At 38.4% G+C, this 23,393-nt stretch overlaps 1 protein-coding gene across 9 annotated transcripts in view; it reads right to left on the reverse strand.

Moving 5' to 3' along the window:
• Window positions 1-304: 304 nt before the first annotated feature.
• The window catches only part of OTUD7A (OTU deubiquitinase 7A), a 140,231-nt gene continuing 117,142 nt past the window's right edge, over window positions 305-23,393 (reverse strand). For 8 of the 9 annotated variants that reach the window (XM_030456739.1, XM_030456743.1, XM_030456742.1 and 5 more), the window contains 10 exons: window positions 21,706-21,888; window positions 19,294-19,512; window positions 14,981-15,082; window positions 13,324-13,451; window positions 12,229-12,341; window positions 9,122-9,249; window positions 8,553-8,702; window positions 3,498-3,612; window positions 3,190-3,274; window positions 305-1,905 (listed from right to left, as the gene is read on the reverse strand). In XM_030456739.1, the coding sequence (XP_030312599.1) occupies window positions 472-1,905; window positions 3,190-3,274; window positions 3,498-3,612; window positions 8,553-8,702; window positions 9,122-9,249; window positions 12,229-12,341; window positions 13,324-13,451; window positions 14,981-15,082; window positions 19,294-19,512; window positions 21,706-21,888 (2,657 nt within the window). In that variant the 3' untranslated portion in view covers window positions 305-471. The remainder of the gene's footprint in view (window positions 1,906-3,189; window positions 3,275-3,497; window positions 3,613-8,552; window positions 8,703-9,121; window positions 9,250-12,228; window positions 12,342-13,323; window positions 13,452-14,980; window positions 15,083-19,293; window positions 19,513-21,705; window positions 21,889-23,393) is intronic. The other variant, XM_030456744.1, reaches the window with a different exon arrangement.

Consider the following 23,393-nt stretch of genomic DNA (forward strand, 5'->3'; position numbering starts at 1 on the left):
CTCTCCTGAAAAAAAAAGTCTATGAAAATTTAGGTTTTACTGAAGAAAAAATACTCTCAATAATAGCTATAGAATTTTAAATGTCTGCAAGGCAGATACTACCCTACTACAACACCACATCTCCGGCATTATGACTTTCCCCTATTATTCTACTACCTGAGTGATGTCAGTGTAAATTCAGGCACCGTTAGTAAATTTTTGACCAAACATATACACAGCACTGACAAAGGAGTAAACAACCCTTCAGCTTACCAGTGTATGTAAAAAAGACACTGACAAAATGGAAAATAATATTTTTTTTATGATAAATTAATTCTATTGTTTCTTCTTTGCCCCGGAAAAGCGAAAAGCTAGACACTATTTACTCATCAGTCCTTTATTCTTTTTTTAAGGATTCCTTTTACTGCAATTTAACACTGTTTACTTTGTAAGTTAAGAAAATGGTGAAACTAAGTAGTCAGGGAAGAATCCTCAATGCCGGTGTCCCTTGCTGTCTCTCTCCCTGCGCTTTATCTCTTCTTTGTAGCAGTATGAACAGTAATTTTCAGTCTCAGGACGACCATAAAAGGAACAGTTCTCCTTCTTACAGCGGTTCTGCTGGATGGAATATATTGAGCAAACTGTGCTTCTGCCTTGATTTTTATCATTGTTCAACCAGGTCTGAGGAGCATCCTCATCAGCATATTCTAAGCAGTCTCTGATATCTCCAGTATTGAATCCGTTTGTGTATGTCTGAGACTTGGGCTCAGTGGGCATGGCATAGCTCAGAGACTCCACTGTGTTCACGGTACGGATACCAGATATCCGGGCTGGGCTGTAGCTTTGAGAAGACAGGGATCTGTTTTGCTGGGGATAGGTGGCACAGGTTTTTAAGGTGCCAACCACTGGCTTGTAGGTATCATCTTGGAAGCTCAATGGCTTGGAGTTGACATCATGCAAATGGATGACACTTTGCCTCTGAACAGGTGGCGTATGGCTATAGTGGGCAGATACTGGGATGGGTCCGCTTCTCTTAGCACTGTTACTGGGTGAAGAAAATGACCCAGGAGTGGGACTGGTGCGGTCTTTAAATTTTAAAACCAGCTGGGTTGTATGGCTTTGAGGCAAGATGGGTGATGCCCTATCCTGAGAAGATGTTTCTAATTTTTCTTTCGAATATGCTTCTGGCTCCACTTTCCTATTTGATGACCCATTCAGTGCAGCCTTTTTCTCAGCATCCTTCCTTTTCTGTTCCTGTTCTGCATTGAAACGCTCCTGTGCACTGGTCAGGTAATAGCCAATCATCTCCTCATGGAACTGATGCCTGTGGCTGGTCAAAAGAAGGCCAGCAAAAATAAACTTGCGTTCACCCTGCATGGCAGCTCTCAAAATATTTAGGCTGAGTTTCACGTCAGTGCTGTACTTCCACGGGTCAGACTGCTTGTCAGAGAAGGATTTAGTGTTCATCTTTTCAGTGGGCGAGTTGCTAGCTCTGTCAGTTGGAGATGGAGTGGTCTTTTCAGATGGAGAAGTGCTTGCAGACTGGCCAGATTCCTCTTTGCTCCCTTTTCGAGACTTAGACTTCTTCTCTTTCACTTTCTCTATTGTGTCACCATTTTTTCCATTCCCTGAATTGGCTCTGCTCATTTTGCCATGCACCAGGCCTCCAAGACCACCCATATTCTTTTTCAGTTTTATTCCCAGGGTTTTACTGAGGCTTCCTATTTTATTGGCAACTGAATCCGTCCTGTTTTTGTCTTTATCTTTCCTCTGCTTGTCCTTTTCTTTCTCTTTACTGTTTTTGCCATTATTGCCGTTGGAATTACTACAGATGGAATCTCGATCCGAGTCCATTGAGTCAGCCAGAGACTGAACATCTTCTCCAGCTGAAGCTGTAGGGGATTCTGGTTGAGCCAAAGGGGCCTGCTATGGAAAAGTAATTGTAATTAGACACAGCAAAAACGGTTCCCTACAGGGGCTTGGTGCAAAAAAAAACCCAAATCCAAATACACCGATTTTTAATGTACTTTCTAACATATGCACAGACATTTCAGACTAGTTTCTTCACCAAATAAAACTTATTTGGAAGTGCTGACTATGCATCTCTCTTGTTCCTACAGTAGCTTCTGGATCATTTCAGGCACGTTTTTAGAACAGAGGTCAATCATTCAGAGGGTCTGTGCAAATCAGTGTCTGAATAATGGAGAGATGCAGGTTAGTGCTCCTGGCGAGCGGCAGCCTCTGGCACAGCCTCCCTGCTCGTGCTGAGCCACTGGCCAGCATAGAGAGCCTGCGCATCCTGCAGGAAGTGCTCTGGGATCCCTAAACACCCCACCACCCACCTGGGAGAAGAGCTTCATTTGGAAAAGGAGGAAGTGAGTGCTGAAATGATCTGCCCATGCTCAACTGATAAGTTTAAAGCAGGGAGAGGTAGCCCAGTCCCCACAAGTTTCAGGATCATAGCTTACATCTATAGGACCATTTTGCCTCTGTTGTTTCTGATGTGGTAGTTGCCAGTGTAAAAACTGTAGAAAAATGGATTTTTCCCCTCTTGCAGCTTGTTAAATGCTTTTTCCTTTACTGTTCTCTTCTTCCTTTCAAATCCCATCTGTGTCAGCTGTCTAAATCACCTCCATCCTCTCCTAGCAACCTTTTGCCTCCAGACTTACCCCTCAATCTATTCAGTGTAATTTGCAGAGAAATTTGGAGCTGACTAGGTGCCAGCTGGGCATGGTTCTACAATAGCTTTCTGAAGGAACCAGGCTCCAGTTCAGCACCAGTCTGGGGCTTTTTGTCAGCCACTCTAAACTGGGGGTTGTCCAGAAGAACAAATGTAGTCTCAGAAAGAGAAAGGACCTGGGACTGGGGACCTAACAGTGGCACTAGAAGAGCAAGCCTAATTTGTGAGAATAGGTCTGTTTTGAGACCTGAAATGAACTGCAGTTTTTCTTAACTACACAGACTACTAAGACATGGAAAGATTGTGGTAGAAAATACATTTCAGAAGAGTATGAGTTACTGTGTGATTAAAAAATATAACCAGAAAAATCCATAAACCTGGTTACTATGACAATGAGCGACTTGTCCCTGCTGCTGGGCAGCTTGGGTGTTTGCAGGCAGCTGACCCGACAGGCAGCCCACCCTACACAACATCCTGTTATTCCTTCTCTCTCTCCTCTTGTTTGCCCTAGGGGGGAAAGCTGACCTTACCCGTGTCTCAGATGGTATGCGTATCCATGTTACATTCATATAGTTGTGTAGAAGACTGAGCTTTGCCTCAAGAGACAGAATCAAACTAAGGATGAAAAAAGAAGGGAACAAACAGTCAAAAAATCTGAAAGAAAAAGGAATACTTCTTAACAGAAGATGTAACAGAAGCTTGAATTGTGACTGTCAGCTGGAGACCCTCCCATGCAACCACAGAACATGAACAAAGCCTCCACTGCCAGCAGATCTCCCAACACTTCAATCAGGTATGACTCAAGACATTTAAAACTAAAGTAACAGAAAGGTCTTACTTGGCCAGTCTGGTGTTATCATTGTCATCTTTTCCCCACTCCCAGTCTTTCCCAGGATCAACTGCAAAGTGCAAAGGCAGCAGCTTGTGTTCAGAGTCAGTCAGGGGGATCACCGCTGAAGTAGAGAAGAAACAAGGATTGGGGAAGGGGGAACAAAAACAAGGGAGAAAAAAAAAATACCTGTGAAAAGCAGCATAAGTGGTTGGAGAAGGGCACAATTTGAGTGTGCTGCAGAACTCTCAGCCAGAGCAGCACAAATAATTTACACCAAGCTCCATTTCCTTGTTTTGATGCAGGGGAGTGAGAGGTTAATACACTGATTGCCTCTGAAGTGAGAGTCACCTATGGAGGAGGTGAGACCTCTGAGAGAGCAACACTGCCATTTTGTAATGCACAATAAATATTTCCTGAAGACAGAACCATTAGAATAGAAGAAAACCATAAAATTTCAAATATTCCAGCCTGTCTCTCACACAGATGCACATATTCATTAATTATTTTATCTTTTCAGTTTAGTACCTTTTCATTTTCCACTGTCAAAGAAACAAAATATATTGATAACAGCATTAAGAAACAAAGCAAAAGCAGTTAGAAATTTTGCAGTTGGACTGTGAATTAACGTAATTGAGGAGCACAGATCAACATAAATACAGGGGTTAAGAGGTCAGTTTGAGGCCTATCTTGAGTGAATTGAAAAGCCCATGACTGCTTTACCCCAGCATTACAGCTGGTTTGCTGCTTCTGTCCTTTCCCCTCTGCTTGGGCTCTTGCCTTCTGACACATCTCTGAATGGCTCTGCTTTACACTCAACACAGGGCTGCACTCTGATTTCACAGGGTGCCTATCACTCATCTCCAGAAAGAAATGAAGAGAAAAGCACTGTCAGGTTTAATTAAAGTCAGCAATTTGCTTCAATTTCATTAGAGAAATCATGTAAAAGCTGTGGGTGGGATCCTCAGCATAGTGCAGGTCACTGCTGCTTCTCTGACAACCAATCAAGGAATTTAATTTTGTGTACTAGAAACCTTAAGGACTTCACTCCAGCAAAAAAAAAAATTTGACAACAGCTGCAGAAAGTATACATGTATTTTCATCTCTGCAGACTGGACTTAAAAAGGTCAAAACTCTACAAAAATTCATGGAAACGTTGCCCCCTACTGCTCAAATTAGGTAATTCTTGAAATGTTTTCCCCATATTAACTGAAAATACAGAACAGCTGGAGAATAATCAACTTGAGTTGCAGATACAATATTTATTTTTGTGCTTTCTTCTGGCAGTGGTAAGAGAATTTAGCTCCTTAAAGGAACTCAAAGTGAATAAGCAGCAAAGAGTCTAGCTCTACAGTTTAAAATTCACTCTAAAGTGAGCTCCTGAAGCACAAAACCATATATAATGTACAATGGAGGTGACAACTGAATACACTTTTTAACACTCCTGGGTGTAATATAAGGCCTTAACTTTCTGTAATCAATAAAATTATTACAACAAAAGGGCTGTAATAACCAAGAACACAGTTATCTGACTTGGTTTCCCAAATAACTGAATTACTGGCATGTACTGACTGCATTTGCAACTGACCTTACAATGCAACAGATCAACCTTTTTAAGGAAGACAGCAACTTAGAAAAGAGAAGCAATTTTAAGTTTACAACTGTTCCACTTCTGGTAGCACCCGAGCTTACAGGTACAGCCTGGCAGAGAACAAAGAATGTGATCCTGAGGCAGATGACGATAATTTATTGCACTATATGAAAACCATTTAGTTTCAAGCTGTCCTTAGAAAAGAAACTCAAGTTTACTTTTTGAGGTTTACATCCCAAAGAGACTGATTCAGCTCTCTGACAGATCTGTGGTCCATTTCACTGCTAAGCATCTGACAAAGCACAGGAGTGTGGGAAACTTGGTACGATGGAGCAGTCTCAGGGGCAGGTGAGAACTGATCTTTATTCTACATAAACAAATATACAAACCACCTACATAAATATATCCTGCAGGAACACAAAAGTATTTAATCAGATGTTACATATTTCAGAAGCATCAAAAAAGGACCATCAGAATGCCAGCTCTGTGCTGATCAAAAAGAAAACGTCAAAATGAGTTTAAATCCTCTCCCAACATGAGGGTGTTACCTCTTTTTATACAGTTATGGTAGTGTTAAAAATGATCTGATAAATGACTATATGCCAAAGCATAACTTCAGGCACTCATATCAGTGTTTATTTGACCACACATACTTCAGTAATACAGGGGACACTGTCTCCTGTACAGTTTCTCAGCAGCCCAAAGATGTATGTGCATGCATGCAGTAGTTCAGACAGCTTCCTACCTGGCTCCTGACATCCAGTTACAAGGCTGGGGTATAAATACTGTGAGATATGAGGACCTGGCTATCCGAAATGCTCCTTTTAAGAAGCTGCAGCTCCAAGCCCTCAGCTGCATTACTGACAGTTCGAAATCTGGCCATGTAGTGTGGCATCTTTGCCATTGTTTTCTGACTCTTTAACAACTGTGGCGCTCTCTTCTTTTGTGCCAAACATGCCAAGAGCTCTGTGCTGACAAGGTACAAAATCCCAGCACTATTAGAGCATCCTTGTGCCAGTTTATTTCCTGTCACAGCATTTGAAGAACAATAGCAATGCTGTGCTGGCTGTTAGACTGCTGCAGTCTCTAAGAGCAACCCAGCTTCGCAGCTGGAAGCTAAAGCATTCCTTTCATCCCTAACTTAATGCCAAGTGGTCTCTGCTGCTTCACAGAAGCTTCTTTATTTAAGGTCCTGCAGTAAAACATGTAAAGTCAGATCTTACAAATCAAATAATATTTTGATTCCTTGCAAATAACCCGGATAAACTTATCTATGAACAAAGCCAATTTTAATGTTACCAATGCTGAGCTGGATATTTGGTAGCTTTTTCTCTTATAGCACCTTTTCTCTGTGACTACAGGTATAGGAAACTGCAATAGAAAGACAGTTTCTAAACACAGTAAGTATACTTAGCATTATTTCTAGCACTTGTGAGAGAAATCAAATGTGTGCCCTTGTTACCAAACCCAAGATCTATCAGTGTGTAATTCTATGGCTTGTAGTAGCAGGAATATTTAATCAGGTAGCACTAAGCTCTACCACTGAGTAACACATACTGACAGGGAGGGAGGATCACAGCAGCAGAACAGTAGGTCCTCTCACTACCTCTTGTCAATCCTGTCACTTAAAGGATACCACAACAGAAAAAGATTTGATGGGTGTACGTCATCCTTTCTACAAAGTTATTGCAGAGATAAATAAGTTCTGTGTATTCAATAAAAAGGGTCAAACCCAAAGACATGGATGGATGTTCTACAAAAAGGCTACTCTATAATTTGTAATGTAGATGTATATGCAGGAGCTGCTTAAAAGCATGGTGACAAAGCTGTCCTTGATGCAGCATATTGTCAGCAACCACCAACAGTGAAACAGTATCCTTAAAAAGGCTCTCGAAAACTCTTCTCTTCATTCATCTTACAATATGCATTAAAATGATTTTTATTTGCTTTGCACTTTCATTCCTCACAAGGTATTTCACATCTTACCTCAGTGTAATATTTTGGAAATGGTTCCTCTATGAAAAACATTTTCCTAGGGGCCACTGTACAGACCGAGGGCTGAAAGTCAGTGTCTCAGTGTATGTTCAGGCAGACCCATGCCCCAGGCCAGACCCACTGCCAAGCACCTAACTCAAAATCCCTGAAATACTTATGTGCACCTGACAGCTGAATAGTTGACTGAATTAATTTCTCCACTGAATATCTGAAATCTAGATCAAACTTTTTTTCCATTATATTCTTATGATTCATTCTCCTCTTCACCAACACAAAGTTGGCCAATCCCAAATGCAACATTTTGTAGATTATTTCCCATCTCGTACAACCTCATATAAAAAACTACTCCATCCAAAAACTACTCCTTCTACTCCTTCCAAGCAGGATGACCTAACTAGATGTCAAATTCTTGCATGAAGATGTCTACAACAAAATCTCTTGTTCAAGAGTTTCTTTCCTCCTTTGCATCATGGACATCTTCCTACTTTGCCCAGCTGCAGCACACTGACTCCTAATTATGGAAAATGCCTAATACATCCCAAATCAGCTGAAATGTATATAAGGTCAGGGATTTAAATAAAGTATATTATTTGCCTCTAAACTACTCTCTGAGAAGGAGGACGAAAAGAAATTCCCTCAGGAGATCTTAACAGCCAGCACATATTCCACACTTACTGTACAGGTATATGGATCCATAAGGGATTTAAAACACCTCTGCAATGTAATCAGGCAAAAAAACCAACAAGACTCATACCAAACAGCAAAACTCCACTAAATTTTTCTAACCATGTGTTTTGGCAAAACATTTTTCCCTTCCCCACAAAACCAGCCAGGACAGATAGGAGTTCATCTCACAGCTTTCTACAATCAGGCAAAAGGTCTTCCAAATAAGGTCAGTGGTAGCCACCTCCTAGGCTACTGATGCAGGAACAAATCTAGTCCTGAACCTTCTGTCATGCCCAGTCCCATCCCCCAGGAGCTCAGACTTGACACAGTAATACCTGGTCAGACTTTGTTATTGCTGTTCCAAAGTAAAACAGAAGACAACAAGATGATAAGATAAAATATTACAACCAAATGTTTTTAAATTACAACAGTGCATTAAGCACACTAGGAGACAGATTTTTCTATTACATGAGTTCTCGATAGCAATCTGATTCACACCTAATCTCATACTTCACTAATGCAAACTAACAAAGGCCTTTGAGAATTCAGAAGCCCAGTGGGTAACTCATTTCCTATAACCTATTTACATGTGTGAAACCAACAGAAAAGGGTTAAGTGCCAGAGACAGACAGTGACAGCACAAGGATCAGGACAAGGATCCTGGCTCCCAGTCTTGTGATTAGACCACTCAGACTCCTAAGAATGCAGCAATAACACTGAGTGGATTTTGTTGCCTTTCTCAGGTAGAAGAATGTGTACTGTGTACATCACGTTCAATAAATAAACCTTAGGTTTCTGTGGTTATAGCATACCTTGTTCTCTCTGTTGATCTTTTTGTTCCATGGAAACAAGAGCAGAGAAATGGGCCTGATCATAGGCCAGCACAAGAGGTGAGCAGTGGCATCTGTTAGGTAGAACTTCAAGTGGCAAATAAATTCCTCCAAATGGTATAGGTGCAAATGCTGCAAATTTAAATGAGATTTTTTTTTTTAAACATTTCAAATTCAGTTTTTCAAAGACATATAAGATTGAGTTATGTAGTTTTAAAAGGCACCAAAATAACACAGCAAAATTAGAACCGTGTTAACCTAGACCAATGAGAAATGTATTGTGCTCTGTAATTCAGTGTTTTTTTAAGTTATCAGCAAATGTCCAGGATATATCTTCAGTGAGACTTATATAATTACCCTATATTTTCTTATTTTGATGTAACAGAAATTGATAGACTATCACTACTTTTTTTTTCTTTTGGGTTTGTCTGAAAAAGGCAGCAACTATCCCATAAACCCTACTAAATGGCACAGCTGAGTCTTTCGTCTGCCACAGTTTACCATTGATTAAAGTTACACAGGTGCATAAATTTCTAATTAAAAGCCCTTACCTTCTCCCCCTGAGTCTCGTAACATCGTGTCTGCTACTACAACAATTGGTCTTCTCAAAATATGTGCTAAGACAAAGACATGGAACTCTTCCAAGCTCTCATACACTGGATCTTCTGAATTATCAACTCTAGAAGACACAACATTGAAACTTTTGGAACCAACCATGGAAACTTTAGTGAGCCAACACACAGCAGCATCAGCTATGCCTTCTTACTTGTCACTCAAATTTCCACTCTTCTGTAACACATATTCCAGTTACTGAAAAAAATAACACTAGAAATTAGATAGAAAATGTATTTTTGGAAATAAAATAGTAGCAACAGAGAAAATGTTTTCACTTGCAGATTCCAACTAGTTCAGCAGTCATCAAAATTCATTACTTTCAGATACAGTATGGCAGCCTAATGGGAATATAAAAGATAATTCTGAGCCAGGGTCCTCTTCCTAAATGAAGGATTGATTTGGAATTTTGTCCTTAGCAGGATGGCAACAGTGAGCTTCCTAACAAAAATAGAGGCTATGAGACACTTTCCTTTTTTCAAAGCTGCTGAGTCAATTCAGTACCCCTGGTTTTCCTTGTAAATGGAGATAAACGAAACAAGGATGTTAATTTGAGGTTTTTTACGTTGACAGAAAGATGCATGAATCTGTTTCAGAAAGAATCTGCTTCCTAGTTAATTAGTTTGCTCTTCTGGAGAGCTTGAAGGATTTGATATGGTGGAAACAAGGCTTTAGAAAGCAGGTTTTTCTTTATCTTTTTCTCTTTTCCAGTTTCCAAGCCTCAGAACAAGAGAAGAAATCTTTGGAGATTTAGTGATGACTGCTGATCCCCTTTACATGTATCTCACTCTGAAAAATAACTAAAAGGAACTTGCAGGTGAATGAGGCAGCACAATTCCTCACTTAGGCTTGTCACTGAATTCTTTTGAAGTGGATGCAACTTTAGATGTTTCAACTAATTCTGTCACCAAAGGAGAACATATCATCTACAACTGAAAGACTAATTTGCAAGCTTTCTTAATACAGTACCTAACTAGAGAATGTAATATACCCCATCTCAAAATTACTATTTTGGTGTTCCTTTTTCTTCTCAAGGGCTTGGTTTTGAATATGGGTACATTAAACTGAGAAAATAATTGATTCTGGTACATTCATTCCATCTTTGAGATGACTGTAAGAGAAATACAGAAATACATAGAGATAGGTGAGGCTTTGTGCCTGGCCCCTCTTTCACAATTTAAATGAAAAATTAGCAGTTGACTACTTATCCTTACTTTATTTTGATTTTCAAAAAGATAAATGTAAACCATGATGAGAACATTAAAACCAATTGAAATTAATTCTTTATGAAACAGTGATACTCCCTGTTTAAGTATCTGGGAATAAAATATAAAGATCGTTGATTGACAGGCAAATGCAGCGTTTGAGGACATCTCTGACAGGTAGATAATGAAACTACACAGTACATGAAACAGAATAAGGCCAAAAAAATTGATGATGAATGACCAAAGTTAATAGAAACAGGAATTGAACTGCATTAGAAGACTAAAGAATATCAAGGGAAAAACTTCTGCATTCTTAAGGCTGGTCAATAATCCTGTGCTTTAGGAACAACTGCACTGAAAATTTAAAGATGGTTTATCATACCAGCTGTTTAAAGTAGATTCTATAAGTGCATCACTGGTATTTACATGTTCCAGATACATCCCAAATTTTTTCACAACTATGTTTCTTAAATTTTTTCAAATTAGCTTCTGAACATGTGAACTAAATGCATGCTATAAGTAGACAATCCTGCAGCCATCAAATTTCCTGGTACTGTTTCTAAGAAGCTAAGTGACTGAGAAGCTACTAAGTGAGTATCACACAGATATGACACATGCACAGGAAGCTGGTTTTCAAGAAAACACATTTTTTCCCAGTTTGCCTGGCTAGCACTGGGTATTATCTGGCAAACGTTGCAACTTCATAGAGTTTTATCAAGGTACCTACAATCAGCCATACTCCTATGGAACCGATCTAGATAAACAGATGTCAGAATAGATAAGAATCTGATGTGGTTCTTAGTAATGCAGACAAACCCCGTGCAGATCCTGCCAGTGACATCAACCTTCACTAGGATCCTAGTGAATCACTTTAATTTGAAATAAAGACTGATAAAATCTTAAAATAAATTCTTGCATTTGAGAGCACTACTTATGTGATGTGGACTTAACAAGTTTGAATAGTCAAAGAAAGGGCAAATGTTCCTACTGGAGCAAAATTATTTATTGTAATATTTAGTTAATTTTTCAACTGTTCAAAGATTAAAGGAACATATGGATTTTTTCAGAAGGGCTTCATGAGATCACAAAGTGTCACTCAGCATTCTCCTTTCAGTTTAAAATATGCTGTATCCAAATATTTAATCTTTAGCTTTATTATGTAAACTATTGATTTTCTTCCCCCAGTACATTTAGGGATAACAGCATTTTATAAGTAGAAAATGTGAAGAGCAATTGTGTGACTTGCCCTCAAAAAAGGAACTCTGAAGATTTTTTCTTTGAACTACAAAGCAAAAAAAAGAATTAAATAAGCGTACAAATATGAGAAGATGACACTGAAGCAATGCTAATGCACAGAAGAGGTGAGATCTGGGCACAAACTGCTGTCTTCTAGAATGCTATCAGAAGATGTGATGTTATTCTATTATTCTCATATTTTTAATGAAAATACCTGAGAAGTGGCTATCTTTCTGCTAAGTATTCCTTAAGAAATACTTAAGGAAGCTACGTATCTTCAGTGAGATGAGGCAGCTGAAGAAAAATGCCAACATGCTTGTTCCAGAATCCAAGTATTTAGGATTTGTTAAATCCAGATTCTTCTTAATGCCAAGTAACCTTCAAGTTACTGAGGAAACTGTACAAGTTAAACTTAATCAAAATGCTGAATATTGCAATGGGATGTTTAGGCAACTGTAGCCTGCCATGCAAAAAAAAAAAAAAAAAATCACAACTGGTTGAAAAGGCAGTTTGATTGGTCCCATAAACATCTTCATCTCTTTGTACTGTATTTTTTTTCCTACTAAGAGCAAAAACTAAAAGATTTTCTCATACTCTAAACTTACCCACCACCAGTGCCTCCATTTTTGCTGAAGTGCGTGCGAGGTTCACTTGATGCCAGCTTAAGCAGTTCATTCCACTCCCGTTCCCATTCTTCTTCTGTGTACACTAACCCTGACTATAAAAGAGAATAAAATACCTTCACAGTTGTGCTGGTAGGAAATACAAGTAGAGTTCTGCAGTATATTTACGTACTAGCTTATTCTTAACTTCATACATGACAGGGTTTGGTATCTTGGACCAATAACATGTCAACATTTCTATTCAGGTGAAAGAACTTGAACTTACTAAAAAAAGATGTGAAGCACTAGCTGTGCACTGGGTTACATTTCTAGATGTGGGGCTGGGGCTGCTGCTCAGACACTGCTCCCCTACAGGAGATTCAGTTACTCATACTCATTTGAATTCCTTGCAAGCATGGGTAGCATGCTTTACTGTCCAGTTCTGGAGGTTTGCTTTCCTCCCCAGTATACGGAACTACTATGAGTGCCCTCCTCAGCAGAGAGGTGATGCTTTCTCCCTCTGTTCAAGAGCAGAAAGGGGCTGTAAGTGCTTCTGTGCCCCTTTGTTTTCAGATAGCCTGAAGTAGCTGAGTCAGTCACAGCTCAGCAGTATTTGCACTGACTGCTGCCAACAAAAAGCAGATTACAAATAAAGTCAGGAAATAATACATGCTGAAGTTCAGCTTTTAATCAACAGTCAAACTAAATCTACAGATTGTTTTAGTTAAACAGCCACTCAATATTTTGTTGTATCTTTAAGAATCCTAATTCACCATTCTGGGGATTCTTAACTAAATGGAGGTTTCTTTCTTTTGTGAATTTTGCCTACTCATTTTATAACGCTTGTTCTAAATTAGCTAAATTATTCGTTTAATTTTGCAGCCATAATTCCCTAGGGTTCCAAACTCATATTTATGCCCACAAAGCTACAAATGCATTTGCATTCTGATGCAAAATTTCTAAATGCAAGAGTCTTTTTCCCCGTGAAAAATGGAAGCACAAGGAATTTAATTCATTAATAACTTTAACACCAAATTTCAGAAGAATGCCTTTGACCCTAAGTGATATTAACACTGACTGTCTTCAGTCCATACAGACCTCCTTATTCTGCTGGGTCTGCTGCCATCTCCATCTTCTTTTCAGTGCTTCCCTTTCAGCTCCACTTCTCATCATAGTATAGAGAGCTTTGCGTAAAACAAGGTCCCGGTCATGAAATCCCCACATCCCTGACATAGCAAAAGACAACATTCAGTTTTAAAGAAGCTACAGTCAAAGAGCAAAAGTACTAATACATTCAATATTGCTCTGTTATTGTAAGCATAGCTTATACATTATTTTATATTTGCCTTGGCAAATAACACATTCATTATTTCTAAGAAGCAACCAACATAGGTAAGCTAATGAACAAGTGGGAATTCTAAACAAGTTTAATATTTGATTAAGGAATTACTATGGATTTGAGTTGGTTCAGTGTTTGCTTACAGATAACTTCAATTTTGCTGCAAGGAATGGAATATTCTGTACACAGGTTGATTTTAGCTGTGGTTGCCAACAGGCCTTGCAGACACAAGGACATTGATGACAGCTGCAGGCACTCTGATGAACAACAAATGACACTGACATGCAAAGGCATCCATTCTTACACAGCATGATGGTGAGTTTCCTTTGGCTTCAACACCCAAATAAACAGACAAGCATTCAAAATCATTGAAAGGCTAAAAATACTCCCAGCCATAGGCTGACAAGCTCATTTTAAGACAATACATGTCTTCATGTAGCTCAGAGTAGTTACCTACAGCAAAAGAGTGCAGAGCTCTCATCAAGACATGTGCCCATGGACAACCATGTTTTCATTACCATATTGTTAGCTGCTGGCATTAAATATGTTTACTTAAGACTTTGCAAGTCAAAATACTCCAAATATTTGCTGTAAATAATATGCAGTTCCTCCTAATTAAAAGTGAAGTGGACAGAAAGATCACTGGGAACAGCAGAAGTTATTTTCTTATTATTTCTTAAAAAAATAAGAGCTTCTTCAAATATGGGAAATTCCAGCATTTTTTTTTTAAAAGACACGTTTTGGAGTTATGCTGTTGAACGGTTTTAGCAACTGCAAAAATCAATATGAGTTTCCTCAAAATAGGTGAGGACATAGAAGTTAAACCAAAGGATTTCAGCTTCATTGGTTTCTATTTATCTGATTTGAAGAAAGGCTTCAAAGATCTTGTAGTAATGATGAATTTATCAATTGCAAATTATTTTAAGTCACCCCAAACTGTATTTCTCATATACTTAAACACTACATGGAAACAAAAGATGTAATAGCTAAATACTGCAATACTGAAGACAGCAAGAGGACTGTTTAGCAAAAGCCAGAGAATGAATACACCTCCTTGCCCACAATGAGGACAGGACAATCCCAGAGAAGCACCTGGAATGTGCCTGTTCCAGAGCTGTTGGGTTTGGCTCTGTAAGGAGAATGCAAATCACTGGTGTTTCTGACTATGGTTTTTGATACTAATCCAATTATATTTCTTTTGTAACCTGTAAAACTGATAAAACATTTACCTTCATCCCTCAAGCATGCCTAAAGCCAATAATACTTAAGTGAAACATTAATAATATATTGCTCCAGAACCAGGTATTCAATGAAAGTTTTTGCATCAGTGTTGCTCAGTGTTTCTGAGCTTTTGTTGGGGATAGGGAAAATTGGTGAATGCTTTTTGGCAGTTTTCATGTACAGACTCTCCCTTACCTAAAGATGCAGCATGCAAGAGGCAGTTTCCATCACCTGTTGTAGCCAAGGGGAGCAGACGTTTGCAGCTGGTACAGACTGTGGACCACCAATTTAATCGTCCTGAAAAAAAGAAGAGTGAGTGCATGATGTGTACAGGGATACAGCCAGGATGTGTAATGTTGAAGGTTAATCACTAACATCCTTTCTGCTAAATAGATTTATATGTCCTGTCAGAAGTAGGAGCTGAAAAGATTAGAAATAAGAGGCAGATACACTTTAAATATTCTCTAGATGTATTCGGAATAAGAACCACCTTTAATTAATATGCATCTTCCATTCTCATACGCTGCATTCAAGGATGGATTCACAAGGAGTTCATGGACTAAATACTATTATGAGTCTTGGTATCAGTTCCCAAACATAATCGACATTGGCCATCCATATACAGATGGCAGACTGTGCTACAGTAATAAAATCTCAAAAGACAAAAGTAGTACATATTTATTAAATAAAATACATCACTGTTAGACAAGTTTGTTAAGCACTATTGCTTCAATCAGATGCATGGTTTCAATGGTTGAGTCTCCTCTCAATTACCAGCCTATATAGTGATCAGACATTTCTAACTCAACAGCTACACTGCCACAGAATTAGTATCAGATTAATGCATAGCCCGGGGCCTAGGATAACATGAAGATTTCCTCTTTGAGAACATTTAGGGAACCTGTTATTCATCATTTTTACATGAAGCACCATTTACAGATCATAAAACAGAGATAGATTATTAAAAGCCTAGGAAGAGGACAGATATTTGATATGTCTAATTGTATGGTAGCTTACTGTAGTGTCCAAGTCTTGGTTAAATGGCCATGTGACCATTTCTAATATAAAGAAAGCAAATGTGACTAATTCTATAACATCTTTGCTTATAAGCAAGAGCGGGTGATTAACAGTGATGAGCAGAGCTGGTATATTCTTCAAGAACTTTGGAAAGTCTGTAGGTAAAGCCCAATTGAACATCTGGATGAATAACTCGACAGGCAGTCCATGGTGACTCCAGTTCTTCCTTTGTCCTCTTCTGCAGACTTTTCCTCACTCCTTTACTTGCAAGCTGAGAGCAAACAGTATCTACATATTTGTACAGTCAGTCTTGCATTTAAGGTTAAATTCCCCAAAACAGAACCAAGTTCAAGTATTCACTGCCACAAATGTGCAGCAGTTGTTGGCACATAAATAAACCAAGTTCAAAACAAACATGAGGTTATCGAACACTAAAGAACCTTTACAGAAACTGTTATTAAATCCTTTAATCCCTCTTCATTTTCTCCAGTCCATATTTTCTTTTTTTTTTTGTGCTTTAAGCTACTAACAAACCAAATGGCACAGACTCCAATTCACTATAACTCTCTCTTGACAGGGGAAAAGGAGGTGCTACAAGGGCTGAGCCTCCTCTCAGGCTCCACATAACTGCGGGTAGCTAAGGTTTCACTGCAAAGCTGGAGGACACATTGCTACCTCCAAAGTAAGCACTTTGCTTCTTGCCTGCATCACCACTGTGCATTTTTCGTGTTGAAAAAGTAAAAATTCTTACAGAAAAAAATGGAATACACATCAAGAAAAAAACTAGGATGGCTAAAGATTGAAAAAATAATCAAAGTGCCATGTCAATTTTAAAAAGTGCCTGTACAATTTTAGCTCCAATTGAGTGCAATTGCCTTTTGACACACTGCACTGTGCTATTGACAGCACTCTGTCACACACACAGCTCAGCAAACCACTTCAGCCAGCTCCTCAACAACACTGAGAGAGCTGTCATCTCCCTGGGGGAAATAAGTCAATGTGTGCACACTGGGACACAATGTCCAGTTCCCTGTTGTATGTGTGGCTAAAGGCAAGAATTCTGATGGCTTTTGTTTGTGGTTGGAAATTCCAGAGGTCTTTCTTATTTAGACTGTCTAGAGATAGAGCTGCTTCTACACTTTACATGTTTCTTACATGTCTACCTTAGAGGATTTGCTTTGTTTTAGTCCCTGTCCTTTTGTACGATGAGTATATTTGCAAGTGCTGAACAGATTTTTGTACATGGGCTTATACTAATCGTTCAGACTGCTTATTCTTTAAAAAAAAGTGACCAAAAGAGAATTTACCAATACGATTTCTGTATGTGAAAGAAAGGACTTTCTTGTAGGGTCTCCTTCTAGATGATGGAATCATCTCTACAGTACCATATGCAAGGCTTTTACTGATGCAGAACGTAATGCAGAAATAAGTAAAAGTGAGCAATCCAATAAACATCTCTTTCAGCCTGATGCATAAGCAACACAGACTCTGTCACAGAAGCTACTGACCAGAATGCAGACCAAAGATGACAAAACAAGATGGCAGAGAAATATATGAGAATGTGTAAGTGGCTGCAGATAACCAATGTTGAGTTCAGTTATGTGCAGATAACTGCAGATCCAGTATTACCAGTTTTCTTCATTTGTTTCTATCCTAACCAAAGACAGACTGTTTTCTATGAAGTTATTGCATTTCATCCCACTCTGTGATATAATGTTTATTCACATCAGAACTGAATGACACAAGCATGTATTTCAGTGCCTGGAAATCAGGTAATACAGTTGTTCTGTAATTATAATGGTTGCTATCCCAGCACATACCATATGAAAATCTGTAAAACATTCTGGGTTAAGAAAATGGTTCTACTTGAAAAGGCATCATTTTTTTTCCGCAAGGCTTAATTTTTAACAGTTTGAAATCAAATATTTCAAGAATTCTGGAAGAATTGTTTTCTGGGATGTAAAACTGAAACTCAATAATGTACTACTGTCTATTTTCCCTGCAGCAGTATAAAATGCTCAAACATGAGCAGGTGAAGAAAAGCTGGAAAGCAAAGGTTCATACAGTTTACTTCTAGTGTTTGTATTGAACTATAATTCAGCCCTGCAATAGAAAGTGTTTTTCTCTTTTCATTAAAAAACCTGTGTTAGAGCAGCCTTATTTAGCCTACACTGTAGTTATTTCAAATCATCAGTACAGCAGAAGTAGTTTTCCTGGTATCTCTCTTTGTGTCAGCCTACACATTACCAACACACAGATGAACAAGTGCATATAATGAAAATTAACTCACTGCAGGAAAATATTATTTAGAATTTTAAAACTTCTTTCACACAGGCCCCATTTAATATTATCACTGTCTGAGCCATCCTCTGTTGAAGAACCACACTACGGCAAGAGCACTCAGATCAGGCTGCACATGGCTTCCAAGCTGACCTCATTCCAGTTCAGGAAATAATGAACAGCTGTTTGTAATATGCACAAAATCCCAGAATGCTTTTATGATTTTGCTGAATTCTATCCTCTAAGATAAATATACATAAAGGAAATCACACAAAGAGTAGAGAACACACTGCAGCAGCAGAGTGGGTAAATCATATTGCCTTTATCTGGGCCTTTCCCTTATAAATTCACACAGCATTTTTTAGTAAATGAGGAATTCTGCTCTTTCTGTACAGATAAGGTGTAACCTAAACATCCTTCCCCTTATAGATGTAGTGGTAGCAAGAGCCTAAGCATACAAGAGAATATAAAAACCTTCCAGGCTTTCATAGACATCCAGATCACAGAGCCACTTCAGACACTACACGTGACAATAATCTGTTAAATGTATTTTTGCTCTTTAAATCTATGCTTTGTGAGCAGGAACCTGCTCCATGTTCCTAATGAAGTTCCTCCTCCTTTAGCCTAATCATTTTTTTTCCTCCTTTATCTTCAAATTCATGCCCTTAAAAGCAAGCACACATCTCTCTCTTCCTTTAATAATATCTCCAACCTCAGCTACAGAAGCTATTGTCCTTTGTGGGATTTGTTTTGTTGTGAATTACATTTTAGGTTCTTTGCAGGGAATGCACCTTAACTCTTCAATTTCTAATGTCATTGACCAAAGCAGAGTCAAACTGATCCCCCTGTTGGTAGGAAACATTAAAATGTATAATGCTGAGTGACTTTCATTGTTAATTCATACTCTTTATTTCAGACAATGTGTAAAATTATCAGGAAAGAAAAGAAAACTTAATATCTGTCTTAAACAGAGACAAAAAGTCTCCCTCACTCTTTGTTTCATTACATAAATTTGACAGTTTCCTCCATAATGTTAAAGGAAACAGAAGATCAGGGTACATGTAATTTTGCAAAGAACACAGTATTTAAGTTTATTCTCCAGCATTTATTTCCTACACAGGCTGCCCGAGCTCCAGAAATGAAGCATGATTAGAAATGCCAACCCAAATGCCAGATTGCCCAAGGTTCTGACATCTGAAGTGTTTACTCACCTGCTTGCTCCAAAGCAACCATTGTTGCTTGCTCAATTAAGTCACGTTCAATGAAGCTTCTGAAATCCTCACTGTACACACTGAGGTCTGGCAGCTGGAATGTGTAGATGGGCATCTCCAAAGGAAACTGTTCATTGCTGCACTCATTTGCTACATGTGATCGAGCAAGGGAGACTATGGCTGAGCTGGCATGAGAAATACCTCTGGAAAGCCTCTTTTCTGTAGAAGAAACACAGAGATATTATAACCCATAAAATCTTTAAAAAGACCAGTCAACAGCAAGTCTGGCAAATGTCCAGTAATTTCACTTAGAAATTTTTTCCAATTCTTTTTTCTGTGTAATTTCCCTACTGTAAAGGATTGCTTTGCTCTTTGTGTGGATCCACAAGAACTTCACTCTCCTTCTAGCAAAATATATAATCAGCAAAAGTAGCAAGATATGAACGATGAATATTTTTAATGAAGACATGTAATGTGACTTAAGTTCTTAAGGAGGCATTGGAAGAAATGTTTACTGGCAGAAAATGAAAACTAGTTAATATTATGAACTCTTAATTTGAGTTGAATTCTTGTGAATCAAGAAACCCAGCATTCTACAACCATATGAAACATGCCATGCTGTTCCACCTCAGAACAATCAATCCCAAAGCAATTTTAATACTATAATGCTGTATGTAAGAAAAACTCAAGTTTTCATGCATATGTGTTTTCTATACTTCCAATAAAAAAAAAAAAAAAAGCAAAGCTAGTTCAATAAGAATGACAAAATAATGAAATAATCAAGCCTGGTATCAAAACAATTATGAGTTAATATGACTTATTATACTGTTCATTATGCTATATAAGGAGCAGTAAAGGTTCGTGAAAGCAAAATAAGCACTAAAATGTTAAGGAACAAAATATTACTATCATAATCCACTTCACTGTATGGCCTCAGTGCTGGTATCAGCAAACAGGTAGCAGAAACGCTCTTCAAGACTTTAAGCCATCAGTCAGTCAAAACTGACAGAGATATCTTCCCCTCTGCATAGTTACTGCCGTGCAGTCCTGTTCTTATTTTTAAAAACTGAAATCAACCTTTGGAGCTCCTTCAAATTTATGTTTATATAATGTTACTATTATTTTCTCAGGAGTTTAACATTCAGCAAGAAGCTTTTTTCTGCTTCTGAGAGGTGTCAAACAGCTTTTGTAAAAAGCTATTTGGTACAACTTCACTTCTGTAGTTTTATCAACACTACCAAAAACTATTCTCAAACACATACAATGCTACATTAAAATAAAAGTTCCTGTCCTTCTGTGCCTCAAAAAATTACGAAAGCGTACTGAAATACAGCTTACTATTTAAGATTAAAGTGTGTTAAAAACAATTCTTACCTGATTAGTTATTAAACATTAATTTTCCTGGAGTTTTTGAACTTTTCTTTATCTAATGGATCAACATGTTTCTAATTTTAAAAGCTAAATTGCACTCTCTAAAATATCCTAAACTGGGAGGGAAAGTTTGATTACATTTGCAATTTTTTCCTTGTGCTGACCCCATCCTCTAAGTACTTGCTCCATAACAAGACCCTTCTTTCCCTTCTCAGCTCCCCCCTGGACACCTCCACACTCCAGTCTCACTCTTCAGTCAGAAATGGTTCTCTGACTATGAAAGAAGTCAGTTATGCATTGAACTGGTTATAAAGTTATTGTCAGTCTGGGCATTTAAAGCCAAACTTACCCCACACTAAATAATGTGGGGTATTATTCCCCACTAAATACTTCTCCACTAAAATATCAAGCATAAACTGGGCAGTTTAATAACATGGAACTTTAGAGTGCTATTACCACCCTACAGGATGCAACAGTCTGAGAGAGACAGATCTGAAACAAAACCTACAAAAGATCTGCAAGTAAAAAATTAAATTCTAATGCTTATCTTCTTGTAATGGAAATCAACTTTTGTCCCATTTTTCTCAAGGTTTCAATTTCTGTTTGGTGGGGGATCTGAGGTTGACTTTAATTCTGTAGAACCATAGGAGAACAAAATCCTAAAGCTGAAAGTTATGCATAGATTTCACACAACCTAATCACATACTGTAAGAACACACAGACTGAAATCCAGATCTTTTTTAACCTTTTTTTGTCTCAATTCAAACTACGATCAATAGTGGCCTGTGACACCCTCTAATTAATTCCTTTTATATGTTCCAGCTGACTGCCTGGGGACAACATATTTTTGTGCTTTAATCACACATAAAAATATAACATGCAGAACTGAGGCAACTGAAATATGCGAAATGCAGGGTCCAGCAGCAAGTCTGTGAATCCCAGCACAGTAACCACTGCCAAATCACTTTGAATGAGCACAACTTGCAAGGAGCCAGGCTAGAAAGCTGCTTGTCCACAGAAGGCCTGGAGAAGAATCCTTACCTTGAGCAATGTCATCCTGCCTTTGCAGGCAGGGCCGCTCCACCTTTGTCACCTGGGGAGGCTGCTCGGGCTCCTGCTGCTTGTAGTATTTGCCCTCGTTGAACACCTGTGGCAAGTTGGCTGTGTGCACCTGCCTGAGCTGCTCATAGTCACTCAAAGCTGCTGTCAAGTCCCAGTTTTTGCCTGCCAAAGAGCAAAGGGGCATTCTGCTCACAGCTGCGTGTGATCAGATTGGTAATTTCAATACCATTTTCATATGCACTGAAAATATAAACTCAAAAAGAGAAGTCACTTTTATTGCTTTAAAGCATCAGCAAGGAAATGGAATTTCTTTAGATAAAACAGATTACAGTGACTTAACTCTCAATCAAAACGCACAGTTGATGAAAACATTGAAAGTACACAGCAAGTGGACAGAGCTAGTTTTATTTAAATTATATTTCAGCTTTACTTATACCATAACTGGAGACCAGGAAAGCTCTTGTCCTACCTCCTTTTCCAAGCAGCATCATGTATAACATAAGATTAGATATCTCAGAGCTTTATTTAATTTGGGTTTTTTAAATGCCAAGGATGAAGACCACACAACATCTCTGGGCAAACTGTTGCCATGTTTGACTGTCTTTGTGGGACCTATTCCCAACCTGAACCTCTCTTGTTCCAACTCTTTCCCAATGCCCCTTGTCCTCCTGCCATACACGCCCAGGAAAAGCCTGGCTTTGACTCCTTGACAACTTTCTAACTGGCACTGGAAAACTGTTGTTTGATCCCCTCAAAGCCTCCCCATTTCCAGCCTGAACAACCTCTCTCTTTCAGTCTCTCCTCATAGGCTTGTGCTATAATTCACTTAAGCTCAGTTGCAATAATAACAATTATACTTAGCAGCAACGATGGAAAGACACGACTTTTAGTGTTATAGCACAAGAGAGTAGGAAGCTTTCTTATTTTTCTACTTGCAGAGCAGCCAGAATGCAAATGCAAAATTCTTCAGGTCCCTTTTTCTTATACATCAAAGGGAACTTGTGCTCTCAGAGGTTTTAAGTGTCTTTTAGAAAGCAGATCATCAAGGACAGTATCTTGTAGAAAAACACAATGAGAGCATTCAGTTAATGTGGTTCCTTGTCTGTGTGAGCTGCTCATGGAACCTGCCAACAGAGAATCCTCAAAAAATTTTTCTTCCCATCTCCCACTTCATCATATGGCTGTGATCAGTGGTAACAGAACACAGGCTAAACACTGGAGATAAAGAAGTCTGTTTAGTACAGGTGATAACATGGTATTTTTCACTCTCAAGTATAATAATTAGAAAAAGATTAGATGTTTTTTATTTTCAAAATAATCCTGCTAAGTTAAAATGCACAGATGTCCCAGCATTCTCCAAGTACTTGCTTTCAACTAGATTACAAATACTTACTAGCAAGAAAAAAGACCCCACTAGTTATATGAGAGCAGTCCATGAGCACTTCTTTGGAGGTTTCAAAGGTAACCCAATTCTGACTAATACAGTATTTATTACAGCAAAAAAGGTTTTCACTTTATGTACTCTTAGAAGCTGCATTACCTGAGCAGCAGTTAAATATAACTTATTTGCTTACACAAAGGAGAATAAGCTAAATATAGTACAGAGCAGTATATACAGATAAAAGAAAGTAATTTACTGCAGCAGTCATTTCTATGAAGAACAAAAT

The sequence above is a fragment of the Calypte anna genome, chromosome 10, assembly GCF_003957555.1.
Source record: "Calypte anna isolate BGI_N300 chromosome 10, bCalAnn1_v1.p, whole genome shotgun sequence".
Lineage (NCBI taxonomy): Eukaryota > Metazoa > Chordata > Aves > Apodiformes > Trochilidae > Calypte > Calypte anna.